At 46.6% G+C, this 18,595-nt stretch overlaps 1 protein-coding gene across 1 annotated transcript in view; it reads right to left on the minus strand.

The window, feature by feature from the left end:
- Positions 1–18,595, minus strand: part of SMG5 (SMG5 nonsense mediated mRNA decay factor) — a 397,003-nt gene that overhangs the window by 176,531 nt on the left and 201,877 nt on the right. Inside the window, exons 10-11 of the mRNA XM_078669528.1 lie at positions 9,706–9,914; positions 970–1,107 (exon numbers count right to left, since the gene is read on the minus strand). Coding sequence (XP_078525654.1) covers positions 970–1,107; positions 9,706–9,914 — 347 coding nt within the window. The remainder of the gene's footprint in view (positions 1–969; positions 1,108–9,705; positions 9,915–18,595) is intronic.

Consider the following 18,595-nt stretch of genomic DNA (forward strand, 5'->3'; position numbering starts at 1 on the left):
TGTGTGCGTGTTTAGGTGGACAATGATTGAGTAATGATCAGACCAGTCATTGAGTCAATGGAGTCAAATGTCAGTGCTCCTTCTCTGGATATGATTAGGCCAAGCATTGAACCTTTGTTATGGGTTGGGCTTGTTCAAGAGTGGGTCAAATCAGAGAGGAATTGTTTTACACATAATACACTTTCCTTCAAGGTGAGTTCTCCATTTACAATGAATTTGGCCAGTGTTGTTCTTGAAGTGGCCTCAATATTTTTCTCACATGCTTCCATCCTAGTGTTCTGAAGTGCCTTGCAGGACCAGTCAGTGATAACCAAACTGTATTGACACATTTTTAAGAAAGATGATGAAGTTGTGTCCTACAAGCTTCACCTTCCAAGTCTTACCTCCTACAAACACTCAATCACCATGAAAAGCATATTATCACCATCTGACCATAACCTGTACTGTCAGAGAGCCTACTCACAGCAATTCAGCATTCTTGAGTAACACTGAAGGTCCCAATGTATGGGAGGAAATGTCAGTTTTCAACTGTAGAGTGCATGAAATACCACCTCTATGCCTGATTAATTGTATCTATACAGCCCTCAACAAAAATAGTTTTTCTGAAAACACAGGGACAGTTAAGTTCAGGACATTCCTTACAGTCTTCCAAAACTGCACATCACAGCAAATCTTTCATAAAGCAATTAGCTGCACTAAAAGTGTTTACAAAGTATCATGGTCAATGCACTGTATACGAACATTAAGGTACATAATCATGTAGTGAACTGCCGGTCAGTCATCGCCTAAATGTGCTTCATGAATTTAAAAAAGGAATGGAGTGCTCAGTACTTCAGTAAAGGTGCCAATAAAATCAGGGCACTGTTCATGTATTAAGGTGGAGCTTTCCAGCAAAAAAAGGAGCTTTTCAGTGGAGAAACATTAAACTTCTATAAGAATTTCAGAGTACATCTACCTTGGTGCACTTACCCAAATTATCATTCTGGAACGCAGGGACAGGGTTATCCCCTTCTTCCAGCTCAGCCTGCAGTCGGATGTTGACATGGTTTATTAGATGAGAGAAAAGGGCAAGAGTGAAAGCTATAGCTGCACTGTACTGCTTGGAACCTGAGAAGGAAAGAAGAGTCAACTGAAGAATTACCATGAAGAGACTGAATGAATGCCAGCATCCTTTAGGAAATATACATATTTAAAAATAGAGCAATGGCAAGTATTGGGTTTCTAGATTGTTACAAATTGTAGGTATCTAACAGGCAAAAAATGCAAGTAAGGCCACTTTAGCTCATCTGGGGTAGATTGTCCATTGTACAAACAGATCACTTTTAAGAGGAGGTTGGACAGCCTACTGAGGTTTGCTTCACATTTTTCATCTTAGATAAATAGACCGTGCATTGCAAATTAACGCAAAAGTCCTCTGCAAAATCTTAGTCAGAATACCCTGATAAGATCGGTACTCATACTATACCAAGTCACAACGACATTTCAAAGATTTGTGAAAGCCAGAAATGTACAACACAAAAATCCAAGGTTTCAATCATCTATCGGCAACTAGTTAACAAAGGTCATGATGTTAAGAGTGGATAGTCTACATTTTTCCCCTTTGTAACTATGCTAAAAGGCCTGCCACAGCGGGGTAGGGTGCCCGCAGTGGGTTATGTGCAGGTCCTAGCTGCAGATTTAACACCTCTGCCATTGACATTATATACCATTTAAGAGCCTCTATTGTCCTATATAATTACAATTATAAATACTTTATAATGAGGTTTCTTTAAGCACACCGCAATAAAAAATACTTACGAAGATTGCAAAGAGTATATGCTACAAGGAGATCTAGACTAACTAACGCAACTAGATTAGATCTTGAACAGCGTGATCTTCAATGATGTGGACAGGAGTGACGTATTGAGGACCTTGGATGTTGGTGTGTCCCAGGACGCCTCAGAGTTCTGGATCTCTCTTTTGACAACTCTACACAACTGGTGATAAGGGAGTCTCAATATGTGGAGTTTGGTGGCGAAGTTGGTTGGGAGGTAGCACAGGCTGAGGAACCATCAGAGGCACAGGCAAGACAGCCTGAGTAGCCAACAGAGGGCAATCAGCATTGGTGAAGCTCCAGACATGGAGATCTGTGAGCAAGCCAGATGATAATGTGAACACTGACAAAACTGCTCGAGACAGTGACTATGCTTTGGCTAATCCAAATTAAGTGTACGTGGTAACCTCCGTGTCTTCATATTACAAATCCATTCCGCAGATGAAAGGACCTGTGAAATGACACCCTCAACGTACTCTTCGCTGTTGACGTCCCAGATTTCGTATCAATACTCAATGACACTCCTATCGTCACTGACCTTACAACTGACTTCAAGGACAGACAGTCATTGAACTGGTGTCATCTGAGATTTCCTTTCTACGATCATTTGCTGGATCTCCTTTGTGAGGAGTCGCTGGAAAATGGGAATGAATATGCTACTTACCAGTATGCATCTGTTCTTGGCATGTAGGGCTGCTAACATTCATATCTTAGCATTAGATCGCCGCCTAGTGTTGGGCTCGGATGATTGCACATTGTTGTCCTGGAAGAGTCTTCGAAGTATCCTGAGATAGGTGGCTCCTCCCCTGGACTACAGTGCGCATGGGCATCGGCTCCATCCCCAGATTGTTTTTCGCCATTGTGGCAGAAGATGGAGTGAAAGTGTAAAGGATGTCCATGCTAATGAATAAATACAATAGTATATCTGCAGCTGCGACAGGCACCGGGGAGGAGGGCGGGCGATATGAATGTTAGCAGCCCTACATGCCAAGAACAGATGCATACTGGTAAGTAGCATATTCAGTTCGAGGCATGTGGGCTGCTAAATTCATATCTTAGCATAGAATACATAGCAGTCCCTCCATCAGCGGCGGTTGCCCGTGCCAGCTGCAGAAACCTGAAAAAGTGTTTTGAGAACAGCCTGTCCTACAGCAGCTTGCTGTTTGGAATGCACATCAACACAGTAGTGTTTTGTGAAGGTGTGTGGTGTGACCCACGTGGCTGCTCTGCAAATGTCCTCCAAAGGAATGTTCCCCAGGAAAGCCATGGATGCCCCCAGTTTGCGCGTGGAGTGCGCCCTGGGGGGTATTGTTAAAGTGCGCTTCGCTTTCTGATAACATATCTGGATGCACTTAACAATCCACCTGGCTATCCCTGCCTTGGAGATTGGGTTGCCTTTGTGTTGTGGTGCGAAGGCAACAAAGAGTTGCTTTGTCTTTCGAAAGTGTTGTGTCCTGTCTATGTAGTACATCAACGCCCTTCGTACATCTAAGGTATGGAGCATCCTTTCCGCCACCGTTTGCGGGTTTTGAAAGAATGCTGGTAAGTCAATGGTCTGATTTAGATGAAACTGTGACACCACCTTAGGAAGGAATTTAGGGTTAGTGCGTAGCACTACCCTATTTGGGTGAATTTGAATGAATGGCTCTTGTATTGTGAGCGCTTGCAGCTCACTGACAAGCCTCAGAGACGTAATAGCTATAAGAAAGGCCACTTTCCACGTAAGGAATTGGAGCTCACACGAGTGCAGTGGCTCAAATGGTGGTCCCATCAGTCTGGTGAGAACGACGTTGAGGTTCCACACCGGAGCTGGTGGTGTCCTTGGGGGAATGACTCTCTTCAGACCTTCAAGGAAGGCTTTAATGGCGGGCACTCTGAAGACAGAGAGGTGCTGCCTGTTCTGACTTGTAGAGATGTAGCAGATAGCAGATGATGTTGGGGATAGATGCATCTAGTGGGTTGATGTCATTGGACGTACAGTAGATGACAAAACGCTTCCACTTAGCAGCATAGCATGCTCTAGTAGTTGGTTTCCTCGCCTCCTTGATGATACTCATGCATTCTGGAGGTAGGTTAAGGTATCCAAACTCTAGGACTTCAGGAGCCAGATCGCCAGGTTGAGCTGTCGTGGATCTGGATGCTGAATGTCTCCATGGTTCTGCGTCAAAAGACTGGGCGTGAGGCGCAGTCTTTGATGCGGCACCACTGAGAGTTCGAGGAACGTGGTGTACCAAGCCTGGCGTGCCCACGTTGGAGCAACCAGGATGAGAGTCATGGAGTGCTGCCTTAGTTTTCTTGCGACCAGCGGTATTAGAGGGGCTGGCGGAAAAGCGTACGCAAATTTGCCTGACCAGTTCATCCATATCGCATTCCCCTGCGACTGTGGGTGAGGGAACCTGGCGGCAAAGAGTCGGCATTTTGCGTTCTCCTTTGTGGCAAACAGGTCTATCTCCGGATGACCCCACTGCTGGAAGTACGGGTGGAGAACAGAAGGGTGTATCTCCCACTCGTGCATCTGATGGCTGTATCTGCTGAGCAGATCCGCCATCTGATTGTCCTTTCCCGGGAGGTGCTCTGCCATGAGGAAAATGTTCCTCTGAATGGCCCACTTCCACATGCTCTGAGCCAGATGAGACAGCTGTGGCGAGTGGGTGCCTCCCTGCTTTTGAATGTAGTACATCGCGGTCATGTTGTCCGTCCGGACTAGCACGACCTTGTTGCTCAGATGTACAATGAAGGACTTGAGCGCCATGAAGATTGCCATCAGTTCCAGATAGTTGATGTGCATCTTCTGTTGCTGCGTCGTCCATAGTCCCTGCACTGTGTAAGTGAGCACATGAGCTCCCCATCCCTGGAGAGATGCGTCCGTCGTCAGGATAATCTGCGGCACAGGCTCTTGGAACAGTCGGCCCTTGCAAAGGTTGTGTGGAGTCCACCAATGCAGAGAGTCGTATGCCCGACTGGTAACCAACACTAGGTCTGTCAATTGCCCACGAGCCTGTGTCCACTGATTCGCTAAGCACTCCTGGAGCGGGCGCATATGCAACCGTGCGTGAGGGACTATGAAGATGCAGGAGGCCATCATGCCAATCAACTGCATGAACACTCTCGCTGGCAGGGAGTGTCGTGGTCTGAATCGTTGGATCAGCGACTGAATGCTGTCGATTCTGACTTGGTTTGGCTGAGCCATGGCTGTCAGGGTGTTGATCGTAGCACCCAGGAACTGCCAGACATGTGCCGGCTGAAGATGCGATTTTGGGTAGTTCAGGGAGAAACCCAGATCGTGAAGCAGGCGAATTGTAGTCGACATGTCTGCGGCGCACTGTTGCTCTGACTTGGCTTGTACGAGCCAGTCGTCTAGGTAGGGGTAGACATGGATATTCTGCCTCCTGAGGTGCGCCGCCACTGTCGCTAGACACTTGGTGAACACCCTCGGGGCTGTTGTGACTCCGAAGGGTAGGACTTTGAACTGGTAGTGCCTGCCTTGAATAGTGAACCTGAGGTATTTCCTGTGTGACGGGTGTAGTGGAATGTGGAAATAAGCATCCTTGAGATCTAAGGTTGCTAAGAAGTCTCCCTGGTTTAGCAAGGGAAGAATCTGCTGCAGTGTAAGCATGTGGAAATGTTCCGATAGTATGTACAGGTTGAGGGGACGTAGATCGAGAATGGGCCTGAGAGAACCGTCCTTCTTTGGAATAAGGAAGTACAGGGAATATACCCCTGTGCCTTCCTCCCCCACCGGCACGAGCTCGATTGCGCCTTTTTGCAGCATCGCCACCACTTCCTGCTGCAATAAGTGCAAGTGCTCTGCGGACATAGGCCTTTGCCTTGGTGGGATGTTGGGTGGAGTGGATTTCAACTCTAGGCAATAACCATACTGGACTAGTTGTCGCACCCACCTGTCTGTGGTGATGTTTCTCCAGACGGGCAGGAACTGCTGCAGTCTCCCCCCGACAGGTGTTAGGTGGTCGGGGGGCAGTGACAGAGAGTCACTGTTTGCTTGGAGTAGAGGTGCGGGAGCTGTTGTTTCCTCTGCCGCGACCTCTGTTGCTGTTATTCCTGTAACCTCCCTTGTTCTGTTTAGTGAACGAGGATTGCGCCCCACCTTTGGAGAACTGGGATTGTTGACCCATCTGTCCTCTGGTGACGCCACGTGCACCTGAGCGACGAAAATTGCTGCCACGAAACTGTTGGGACTGTAGGGCCCCCATAGACTTAGCAGTTTCTGTGTCTTTCTTTATTTTCTCTAGGGTGGTGTCAACATCCGGACCAAACAGACTATCAGGATTGACTGGCTGATTAAGAATTGTTGTCTGAATATCCTGCTTAAACCCTGAGATGCGGAGCCACGCTTGTCTTCTCAGCATAACGCTAGTGTTGATAGCCCTAGCAGCTGTGTCCGCAGCGGCAAGTGCACACTTGATGGCTGCGTTTGATATTAGCTTTCCTTCCTCAATAAGCATTTTGGTGCCTTCTTGGAACTGTGGGGGCAGGTGTTGTATAACCTGTTCTAGGGTGTCGTAGTGCGCCCTATCGTAACGCGCCAGGAGCGCCTGTGTATTGGCGATGCGCCAAAAGTTTGCTGCCTGTGCAGCCACTCTTTTGCCTCCTGCCTCTAGCACTTTGGACTCCTTATCCGGGGGAGGAGCTTCACCCGTTGTCTGGGAGTTGGCACGTTTCCTGGCATTGGCAACCACAAGAGAGTCCAGTGGCAATTGTCCCCGGATGTAGGCGGGGTCCGCAGGTGCAGGCCTGTACTTCTTTTCAATGCGAGGGTTGACCACTCTCGCCCTCGTAGGCTCCTTAAAAATGTCCCCAACATGTTTGAGGACACCTTTCAGCATAGGAAGTGTTTTTACTGTCCTTTCAGATATTGCAAAGGTGTCGAAAAGGAAGTCTTCCTCAACCGGGTCGGCATGCATGTCCACATCATGATTGGCCGCCGCCCTTTCAATTAGTGCATGAAATCCTGCTGAGTCCTCAGTCGGGGATGCACGTGCATTAAAGGTCTGTGGGTCTTGGCCCACACCTTGGGTGTTCTGGTCACCAGTGTCATCGTATGAATCCGGTTGTACATCAGGTTCATCGATAGGGAAATTGTACTGCTCATCCTCATCATACCCCTCACCCACAGAGTGTTCTGGGGAGGGAGTGGGGCTCCGTCTTGGAGGAGGCTGGATCGGTTCCGTGAGGCCTGAGGCGTCAAGGGGCACCCTCTTTTTCTTCAGTGGGATGATGTAGGAGTCCACCGGCTCAGAAGTGATCTTCCTTTTATAGAGTGTCAGCTTGCCGGTGGCAGCATCGATGAAACGCTCTGAATCGTCTTCCGATTCGAGTACACGACGTGGAAGAGGGTCAGCCAGCGAGGAACCCTGTTTCGGAGCCGATTTCGTCGAAAACGCTTTCGGCGCCTCCTTAGGTGGCAAGAGAAAGAGGAGTTTTCCAGAAGGCTTTGCCGGAGTGTCCTTTTGCGGCTGCGGTGATGGCATCGGAGCCGATGGAGCAAAGGCTTTCTCCCTGATCCACTGCAGTGACTCCGCAATGGGGGACGGTACACTGCCAGTGGGTTTCGTCGCCGACAAGGATGCTTTGAGCGGTCCCTCGGATCCGACTTCTTCGTGGGCCTTGTGCGTTTTGGGCGCGGAAACCGTCTTCGGCACCTCCGATTCCTGAGGCCGGGGCGCAGACTTCTTGTGCGTAGCCTCTTTGGAGCCGACCTTGGCGGGCTTGGACGGCGCCGTAGCCGCTGATCCGTGCCGACCATCTTTCTTGGAGGCCCCTTCCTCGGGCGTCGGTTTCGATTTTGGAGCATCGGAATCGACAGACTTCCTCGGCTTCTGCGGACCGGAGGTCGACGGAGCCGATGGGGCGACGGGCACCGATTTCTTCACTGGCACGGCAGCCATCTTAGGGACACTCGAGTCCTTAGGTTTCAGTTTCGATTTCGGGTCGGCCATTTTAGGTGTTGACGACCCCGATGGTTTCAGTTTCGAAACAGCGTGCCCAGCAAGTGAGTCCGTAGCCGGGCCTGAAGGCGGGGCTGTGGCTTGCGGCAACGGGTCCTGGGTAAGGCCGACAGGCGATCCCGTGTCCCGGTCGGTATCTTCGTAACCGTCAGGGCAGAGCTCGTCCCCCGAGCTGTCTGCCGCGGCCCCATAAATCTCATCGTCGTCTCCTACCTCTTCGACGTATTCGAGGACTTGACCCGCGACTCCGTCGTCGTCTCCCGGATCCGCCTCGACCTCCGTCTGTGATGGGGAGATTTGTAGATGGTGACCCTGGACCTCTTCTTCCTGGTCGCCGAAGATGTTCTCCGGATCCGGGGCCGCTTGCCTAGCTTCCAAGCGCACCGCGCGCCGAAGCTTGAGAGTTTTCTTGGAGCGGAACTGTGCACAGGCCTTGCACTTGCCGTCGTCGTGGTCCGGCGAAAGGCACTTGTTACACACGGGGTGTAGATCGATGTGTGGGTACTTGGACCCACAGAGCGGGCAGTACTTAAACGGGCTCCGCTCCATGTCCGTAAAGGCTTGCAGTCGTGTCGCGATGAGAAGGCCTCAAAGTTCAGAGAGCGAAGAAAACTCCGCTTATTCCGGCTCCAAGAGACGGAAGACTCGAGACCGTGCGCAGACAATACCGACGCAAGAAAATCGAGGCCTTATGGCCGCTAAAAGGTAGTTTTACTTGGTTCCGACAGTAAGACGTCGAGACCACATCCGAACCCAATGGCGGAAAAAAACAATCTGGGGATGGAGCCGATGCCCATGCGCACTGTAGTCCAGGGGAGGAGCCACCTATCTCAGGATACTTCGAAGACTCTTCCAGGACAACAATGTGCAATCATCCGAGCCCAACACTAGGCGGCGATCTAATGCTAAGATATGAATTTAGCAGCCCACATGCCTCGAACAGTAACTATAGTAGCTAAAGCAGCAACAACTCCACACCCCTCAGATCTTACGGACAACTTCAAGCCTGCGTGGACCCTCCCACAGTCAGATCTTATCCCTGTCATTCTACGTCCTCCTGTATACTGGATGAAACTGGCTGGAGTTTAGACAATGAGAACAGAAAGTCAATCAATAGAGACAGTGAGATGTTTTGTTTTAGCATTCTTTCTATCTTGCACAATGGAAGGCATTTTGCGAAAAGAATATTTTGGTCAGACACCAGAACAATGTACCCTGACACTAAAGACATTGAGTCGAAGATATGTCAATTGTTTGGAAAGGTTTCCAGAAAGAAAAACTAAAACTCAAGATGAAACTCTGATCTACGATACTGTCATGAGGAGGCAGATAAAAAATTGTTCTCAACTACCACTCACAGGGCACAATAGGATACTGTTGGTATGCTATGCCTTAAAGGAGGCGCAGCAGTTTTCCCAACCTTTCAGGTTTCAGACTATTAGGTATGCTACACAGTCCATCTTTCCTTACAATTTCTTTAAAAAAAGTTTGTGAAGAGTTTTATCAATACAGTGGTATTTATATTAATATTTATCTGCACTTCTAATTGATTCACTTTCTAAACAAAATATATGACAATTATTCAATGTAGGCTGTTGAAAAAAATATTATTTTTTTTTATGGGATTTCAAAACAGCAAAGCATTCAGGGATACCGCACATTGAAAGTGACAATTCAGTGCTTATGACTAATGATTATCTCCTGAAGGAGGCCAGATTGGTACATGAACAGCACTGTTGATGGGTTAGTCCAAATATTTGTAAATACTTCTTATCATAGATATGTCAAAAATATAATCTGGAGTATTATTAGTTAACAGTGTCAAAATGGTCACTCAATCTAACGGGTCTGCTCTCCAAAAACTCAAGTGATCCATTATTTCAAAAATTACTCTTGCCTGTTACATGATGTCCCCAACATAGTTACCTGCCCTCTTCAGGCTGTGCACACTCATAAGACAGATGATCACCATTTGGAAGATGAGCAGGTCAGGCAGGAAAGAGTATCCACTCTCATACTCTTCTTCATCTTCGCTTGCTGTGCTCAGATTGAGATTCATGGGTAGATAAAACAAGCAAAGATTGAAATCCTCAAGCACAGACTGGCAGAGTGAGGTCAACTCTGCATCCACAGAACTAAAGAGGAAAAATAAGTTACAGACACCAATCAGCTGGTTTTGAAACGCATGCTAAAGCATCTAATTCTAAAAGAAAATGAGTCCGCAATACTACATAACCATATCATTAGCTCAATGTACTAGGACAGTGGTTCCCAAACTTTTCACTCCTGAGGACCCCCATTGAGTCACTACTGGATGCCGGGGACCCCCAAGCAATTTGTATGTTTTAAAATTAAATGTCAATCATTAAAACTTTAATTTGGAAAAATAAGCACACACGTCTGCACATCAAACAAAGACTAGACTTGAGAATTCTTAAAGATTTTAGTATTTTTATATTAAAAATATTTGCAAAAATCAAAAATAATGGGAAGGTTGGTGCTACACCTTGCGACTAACTTAACACTGTTTAATTTTATTTTGCTGCCGGAGGCTCCTGCCAATGGCTGGACTGGAAACCTAAAGCTGCTCTGTTAAATGTTGTTACACCAGTCCCCTTACAGTGCACACCATATGCAGGGAGTGAGCCTGACCACTACAAAGGGGGCTTTGGGGTGCTCTCTCCCAAGAAGATTTGGGGAGGAAATGGTGCATTTTACAACACATTTGTCATTATATATTGAATTGCATTTGCTTTTTTTAATATTTCTTTTTATTAATGAAAAACACAGGAGAAATGAACAACAGGTGTCTTACTTCACGGAATGGATAACAAGTATACATACACATGACGATAAATAGACGGGTAACCCCAAGGCAGAAGCTGAAGCATGAAATAATACTGGAATGCGGTCGTATAAATGCAATAATTTCAAACCCAGTTTAAACTACACTATTCAAAGACCACCACCCATAGGTACCAGGATTATCGTATTCGAATCACTTTCGAAAATCAGGAGAGTTTAGGAAGATGAGCAGTGGACAAAATGGCGACCGCACCCAGCTCGCAGCAATTAAAAGCCCATACATTGTGAAAACGATGGAAACATTGCAACCCCGGGTCCCGTCCACCCACCGATCAGGAGAACCATTTAGGAAGGCACACATCATCAGGATATGTGCAGGATTTGAAAGACATAAAAACTACATACACTAACAAGACAAACACCCCTCCCCCCACCCTGCACCCCTGCATATGGCTTGCGCCTATCCCCAACTAGCAGTGTGCCTATCGCCCCATCTAACTAAGTACTAAAGATAGTAAAGTGGAGGAGGGCATCTCAGTACGCGCCCCCGGTCCCCTCTCCCACCCGCCAGAACCAAGAATCCCCCAGAATAAAGCACACTACTCTATTAAAAGCGATATTAAAACTAAACAGGGGAAACAGTAATCACCACCCGACCTCTCGGAAATACAATGGTAACGAATCCCACTTCAGAAAGCCCATGGTACCAAACCCAAACAATCAGTCTCATCCTTGACCCTTCCGATCCATCGTACAAGCCCCTTCCGGACAAGCTGTAGCCTCGGTAAAGTTCCATCCGAGGCGAGTCAAAGTTTTAAAGTCACTGGGAACTCTGTCGGCATCCACAATAACCCTCATCGACAGGAGCTTCCAACGTCGTTATCTCTGCGATGGTAGTGAAGGTGTCGGAGAGGGGAAAAACACTACTTCGTTCTGTAGATAGTTCCCACCAAGAGTGTCCGGAAGGGGAGCACCAATTATTCCACTCACAGTTGGCAATGATGGTGGGCTTGACAATCCGTAGAGAGCATCAAGTACACGGTCATCGGCCATCACACTGTCATGAAGCTCCGATACCCCTCGTGGCACAGGGCCCACTGCCATTGTAAGGACCTCCGAGGGTGGTGTAGGCCGATAATGATATTGAAACTTATCTGGGTCTGGTCCCACATACCCATGTCCGTGCGTGACCGCGATCATTTTCTGGACAATGGACTCCACATGGGAATGTAGTGCCCCGATAGCTGCCAGTACAGTCCGTATCGACGGTTCAGACTCAGTCCGTCCCACCATAGTTTGTTACGAGTCAACCATGTGCGCGTCCCCCAGAGGCCCCGGTCTTCTCCGGGGAATCAAAAAATTTGGGACGGACTGTCACGGAGGGAGACCGAGGGCTTACCAAGGCCACAATCCAGGCTCCGGTACCACAGGCGAAGACTCCGACCCGGCAAACATCGGCGGCGGCAAACCGGGTCTCCGGGTCAGGGACCTCTGCCCTCGGCCAAAGTCGTGCCTCGTCAACCCTCCATCGATTGTAGGCGAGAGCAACAACCGCCGTCAAAATCGGGCTGGAAAGTTTTCCACATCCAAGGACCGGACCCTGTCGATCACCCACGGCCGATGTTATTCAACTGGAACCCGGCTGGGCCAGTACTCGAGTCCCCGGCTCACAGGTGTAGGCTCCAAACTAAAACTCGACGTAACTCCGTCCACCAAGCTGGTAAAAGTCTCGGGATCGCACCAAAGTACAACACAGCAGTTCACACGCCCAGAGGCAGGCAGGGTGTAAATTCAGGATTTGTAGCAGGATTATCCGGCGGGGGACGGAGGTCGGCGGAGCCGGGAGCCTAAGCGGCCATCTTGGTTGCTAGTGATAGAGCAAGATTTCGCATCGCGACTTGCTCGAGTCAAGAACCTCGAAAATCTATTATAATCTCGTAACAAATTGTTGTTTTACTAATTTTATGTATTTTTAATGTGCGTAGGTATCATAGCGAAGCTTACCTATGTGTTCTACTAACACGATTAATCCTTGTCCCTAAAATGGCCGCTGCTTGCCTTTTCGTTCCTGCGCATGCGTGAGGCATAGTCAGCTGACATGACGCAGTCAGAATTCGAGAGGGAAAAGGTGCGCATGCGCAATAGCAATAACGTGCTGAAGCTTTGTGCTGCTGCTCCTGTGATGTTATTCGTTGCACTTATTCACTAATGCATAGTATATTTTTATAATGATGAAACTAAAGTACGAACTTATAACATGTAATACATTCATTTATTTCTATGTATTAATTTGTTTTCGCTTACTTTTCATGTATCCTCGGTACTGAGGGGTGACGGGGCTGGGGAGTCCATCTTGGAGGGCAGCATCGCGCATGATCAGCCGTGGTGCGGTGGCATTGAAACCAAGCCAAAGAAGGTTGATGCCAGAGCCAGCATGGGAACATGCACCTTCACCCAGCAAGAGCATCTAGATTGTACTCTATTGTATCAAATTGTATTCTTTCCATTGTATTCCCTGCGACTTCTCGTGGGAACCCCAATCTTGCTAGGCGGCACCCTAGGATGCTAAGTAGGGCTTGTAATAGTCTGTTCTGATTGGTGTGTTAACCAAGTCTTACCTTAGGACCAATTGAAATTGGGGATTCTGACACTTTGCAACATTTGGGGGGTGGTACCCTGTCCCAAAACAGTATATCTACCCTGGGTTCACCTAGGGAAATTGTCTGACTTGTCTGAATAGCTGACCTGTCACTGACCCAACGCACTCAATAGGTGACTTGATACAGAGCGCTGCGGAGCACTCTGTCCGAATTTGACCATAGACTAAGGTTTTACTAAACCTTAAAAGTGCTGGCGGAGCACTTTGCTGGGAGTTCGCTGACCCAATCGGGGTTCTGATCGATAGCTGCAGAGAGGGTGGAGCGCAGGCGTTGCTTCCAAACTGCGGGTGCTGGTCGTGTCCTGGTGGTCCTGTCCTGATCCTAATCTGAGGGTTTCCTGTCCTGTCCTGGGTGTCCATTCTACACCTGCTGTCCATTTGAGGGGTATCCTTCCTTGAGGGTTTCCTGTCCTTAACTGACCCGTGGCCAGGGTTGGTTTTCACACCAGTCTAGGTAAATATTGCTCTGAATCTCTTGAAACTGCACCTTTCTATTTTTCTGTCTTTGCTTCAATAAAGACATATCTTTGCATATGATAAGTTTTTCCATGCTTTCCGCAACTCATTGCATCTCATGAAACGTATGTATTTATTTTCATAGCATGTTCCTATGTTACCCTTCCTTTTACAAATCAATTTTTCCCATTTGCAGTTTATAACTTGTTTGATGTGGTCCATAATTTTCTCTCACTAAAACTGAATGAAGAGATTTTCGGAAGTTATAGCGTGTCCTATTTTTCACGTTAATCGAACTGTTTAGATTTCTAAGTTTTCCCATTCCATAGCATAAATGATTCTTGCCCTAGTTACTTTTCATCACCCATTATTGACTCTTACATGATTAGTTTGCTAGCTTAGCAGGTTCCCAGTCGCATTTCTCTTGAATCCAAATGTTTTGTTATCTTGCTTACTGACTGTCTGCTCAATGTAAGTTGGATTTATACACTGATTGAATTTTAGATAAAACCTTATAAAACTTCTAGTTGTCCGTGGTCATTTTATGAAAGTAAAGTCATTTATGGAAGTATATATTATTTGCTGCCTTTCCTTTTACAGCTAGCTCCCTGATCCATTGTGGTCATAGGTACCCGTAACAGTGGATGGTAAGTCGGGTACACTAGAAAATAGAAAAGGAACTCACAATTATTGGTAGTAGATTGTGACGTCATCCGATCAATGTATATGGTGATTTGAAATATATGGGCCCGAAGCCGGAAGTGGTGAAAATTATTGGTCGGGTGACCCGCGATCTCTAGCAGTAATTTTCTGGTAGCAGAGCTATGGTTAGGGAATAGTTAAAGGTTAGGTAGGACTAATTAGATTAGCTAAGTTGGATGCTGCTAGGTAGGAAACCTTATTTGCTGCTAACAAGAGTAGGCAATTCGGGTGATCTGATCACTCACTTGAAATGTTTGCTTTGAAAAATTATGAAATGTTTTAAACTGTTTTTCTTATTGTTGTATTGATATATGTATTAACCTATTTCGTCCGTAAATTGTTAAATGTTTTGTTGGGAATCCCCGGGGAATTGAATAGCGAGTGGTGAATAGAATCCATTCGTGTTGAGGTCACCTGCTCTAAGGAAAGTTGGTGCAGGTTAGGCAGAACTGGAAGCACTAACTAGGGTTTTTTTTTCCGAATGCATGTTTGAATAAATGTTAGTAACGAGGTTCATTGGCAAAATTCCTATTGTGGCATAACCTAGTAAGGGTCACATCGGAAGAGTAGCAGGTTCATCGGAGCTTGGCTGAAAGCAAAGGGGCTCGCTGGGGAAACCTTAGTCTCGGATATATCCCGGTAAAGTGGATGAGTCTAGGGGAGTAACAGGTTCTCCGATGCTAGAGTGAAGGGTAGGCAGAGAAGATCTATCCGTAGTGAGTGAAAAGTAAATGGAAGTAGTTTACTTGCAGTGAAAATTTTCTTTCTATCTAGACACTTGAGCACGGTGGCGAATGTGTAATTGTTGTAAAATAACCAAGCACTAAGCACTTTAGAAAGTAAGAAAGTTTCCGTTACCTTGTGAAGGGGGGAGTCAGTCGCGAAGCTGCTCTGACGTCACTCCGTGCCGCACTGGGATTGGTAGAAGCAGCGGGCTGGTAGCGCGGCTGGAATTATAAAGGAGGGGTGAGCGCCGAAGCGTGAGAACTGTCTTGCGAAAGGGCCGCGCACCCATTGGTCGAAAATATTTGAACTTGTGCATTTATTGGCCGCACGAAAATAAAAGACGCATTCGGATTGGGCGTGACTTGTAAACAAAGCCGCTTGCAGAAATCGTATGTGGCACACGTATACTCCGGAGACTAGACCCGATCCAAGATACCTAGGCTTTGGAAGAGATCAGTGGAAGACTAATAGATACGACATTATGTACGGAAATAAGAGAAAATTGTCCCTTGTAAATAAAGTAAAGAATTACTTCAAAAAAGACAAGCCAATTAAAACTAGAGAAGGTGTTGTAATTCCACCACCAAATACTCCCGCATCTTTCATGATGTTCGATAAAGGGTACAATACCTGTGTATGGTTGGAAAATTGGGCGGAATACACGAAAGATGACGGAGTATTGGCGTTTCCGTTAGACGGAACATTTAACAGCAGAATTCTATTCAATTTGAGAACCAGAATGAATGATTTACATCCCAGACCTAGATTAACGCAGTACGAAGCACTAGAGGAATGGGAAATTGAGGCTTTTGAGAGGGACAAGCCCCGAATGGATAAAGGGTTAACTAAGTTTTACCCAAAATTAAAGCAGGAAGCCCGAGCCAAAAAGATGAAACAGTGGAGACAGAATATGATTGTTGAGGGACTGTTTCCCATGATGCCAGCAGAAGATCCTCCTGGGGGGGGGGAAAAAGGACAGAGAAATATAAACACTGGGGGCCCCTCGGAGAATCAGATGACGAATTATTAGATGACATATGCATGAGAAGTCCGCCTCCTTATAATGAAGGACACCGACCTTTGAGTGCAGGGGATATTCCCCGGAGACTTCTACAAAGGGAAGATGTCAGGTCCGCAAGTGTAGGAGGGGGTTATCTAATTCTAGGCACAGGAAATTTGTTCCCAAGACCTAATTATGGTGGAGGACCAAGTGAAACACATCCCACTGCCCCGAGTCATGCTCCCACTCTAACCCCACAGGTGTTACATGACAAATCTTTGGACAGGTTATTAGAAGAGAAAGAGCGAGAAGCGCTAGCAAAGCAGAGAGCTGAGATAATACAGAAAATGTCACAGCTAAATACAAGTTTTGAAGCTTTGACGATCCCAGTAACTATCGGACCAGTGGTTCCGTTGTACGGGGACCGTCAAGGGACTCCGAAAACTCCAGTAATTACTCCTGTCATTGCACCAGCCAGACCAGAACCCTTAATTGTAGATGACCAGACAAGTGAGTGCGAGTCGGAGGTCTCGCTGCTAGATCTGCCCGTTAGAAATGCCGGAAAAAGGATACAGAAAAGACAATCCTTTTAATGCGAGGGAAATTCAAATGGAATCGACCTCGGGTACTAAGAGTGTCACATTGGTGACTCCTGAAGAAATCGAAAGATGGAGTCAAGAATTTGAAAAAACAAGCGTCCCCAACGAAACCTTTAGATCTCTACAAGCTGAGAATAGAAATAGAGGAATTGATGGCAGGAAACGTAGGATTAGACAGATTAAATACCTACTCCGAAGACGAAATGCTGTTTATCGGCAAGAGTCTCACCCGAAATACTCGAGTACTTCATGAAAAACTGACAGACACTGCTGCGAGCATGGGAATAGATATTTCAAAATCGAAACCTCTGCAGAAACCATATAGGGCAGATTTCTCAGATAAGGATTTGGAAAACTTGAATGTTTCAGGGAAGAAAGCACAGGTCAAAGAACTATTGACAGTATTACAAAAATGGGGAGATGTGGAAAGATGGAAAGCCAGATGGGTCAATAAAAAGGATGAGGCCAGGTCTAGGCAGGCAACTCCCGAATTTGTTCTAAAGGAAGCTGACAAACCAGAACAGTTATGCCCTATGTGTGAAGTACCAGGTGGAAAATATGTACACGTTCCATGGTCCAGACAGGATATTGTATCCTTTACTAATGATTTTCCGAAATTACGAGAAAAGCCCGTGGATTGGTATAGGCAGGTAGAAAGATTCGTAAAGGTGCAAAAATGCCTGTGGAAGGACCTGGATGGGTTCTTCGACATAGTGGTCCCGGTAGATCTGTGGACTGAGTGTAAGATAGCCATAGCCTGGCCTAGTGAGGAATACCCGAGAGATGAAAAAACAGGGGAACCATCGAAGGAAGTGATGAAGTATGAACAAGTAATTCAACATTTGAAAATAAAAGTGCCTGCAAAGGAAACTGATTGGACCAAGATAGATAGAACTACGCAAGAAAGAGACGAGACAGTGCATTCCTTTTATGAAAGGCTGTTGCAGGTGTTCAAAACATACAGTGGTATAGATAACATCGAGATGAAGGATATGACACTTCATTTACAGGTTTGTAAACGGTTTAAGGCCCGAAATTTGTCAATGGATAAAAGATAATAAAATCTGTTGGCATACTAAAAAGATGGATGAGGTCCTACGGTACGCAAAGTACTGTGAGGACGAGATGGCAGAAAAGAAAAAGGCTCTCAAGGAGATGGTTATGTGGGCTCAAGTAAAGCTCGCAGAACAAGAAAAGCAGTTAAACAAGATGAACAAAACTACCCCGAACCAAAGCACTGGGGGTGGGGGTGGAGGAAAGCCCAGAGCAAAAATGAGTAGAGAGGAAGCTAAGAAGAAATTTCCTTGCCATCAGTGCGGGGAAATTGGACACTGGAGAGACGAGTGTCCCTATTTACAAGATGATAATGCCCAAACACCTGATTTAATTCCACAGACGCAGAATGAAAAACAAAGAAAGACCCAGCAGCAGGTAAAAACGATCCAAGTGCCCAGAGCGCCAAAGCCTATTTTTAAAGGAAAATCACCACAGGGTGATGACGTAGAAATCTGGGGAGGTAATGAAAATAGAAATACAGCAACTTCGCAGTATTTACTGAATGACACTTTCTTCTGTGACAACAAGTACTGACGGGGCCTGAGAGGGGAGGACGAGGAGTGCGTACTTGGCGCCTCCTTGCCGGTGGACCAGTCGGGACCATACATTGAAGGAAAGGTTGATGGAAATGATGTCACCTTTCTGTTGGACACTGGTGCTACCCGTTCTACTGTAAGAACAGTGGACGTTCCAAACCTACCCCTCTCGGGAGAAGCCATCCAAGTAGTGGGTGTATCTAATCAACTGATTAGTACACCTGTTACCGAGCCCATGGAGATCTCAATTGGAAATTTCAAACAAATGCACAGATTT

The sequence above is a fragment of the Lissotriton helveticus genome, chromosome 12 (genome assembly GCF_964261635.1).
Source record: "Lissotriton helveticus chromosome 12, aLisHel1.1, whole genome shotgun sequence".
Taxonomy (NCBI): domain Eukaryota; kingdom Metazoa; phylum Chordata; class Amphibia; order Caudata; family Salamandridae; genus Lissotriton; species Lissotriton helveticus.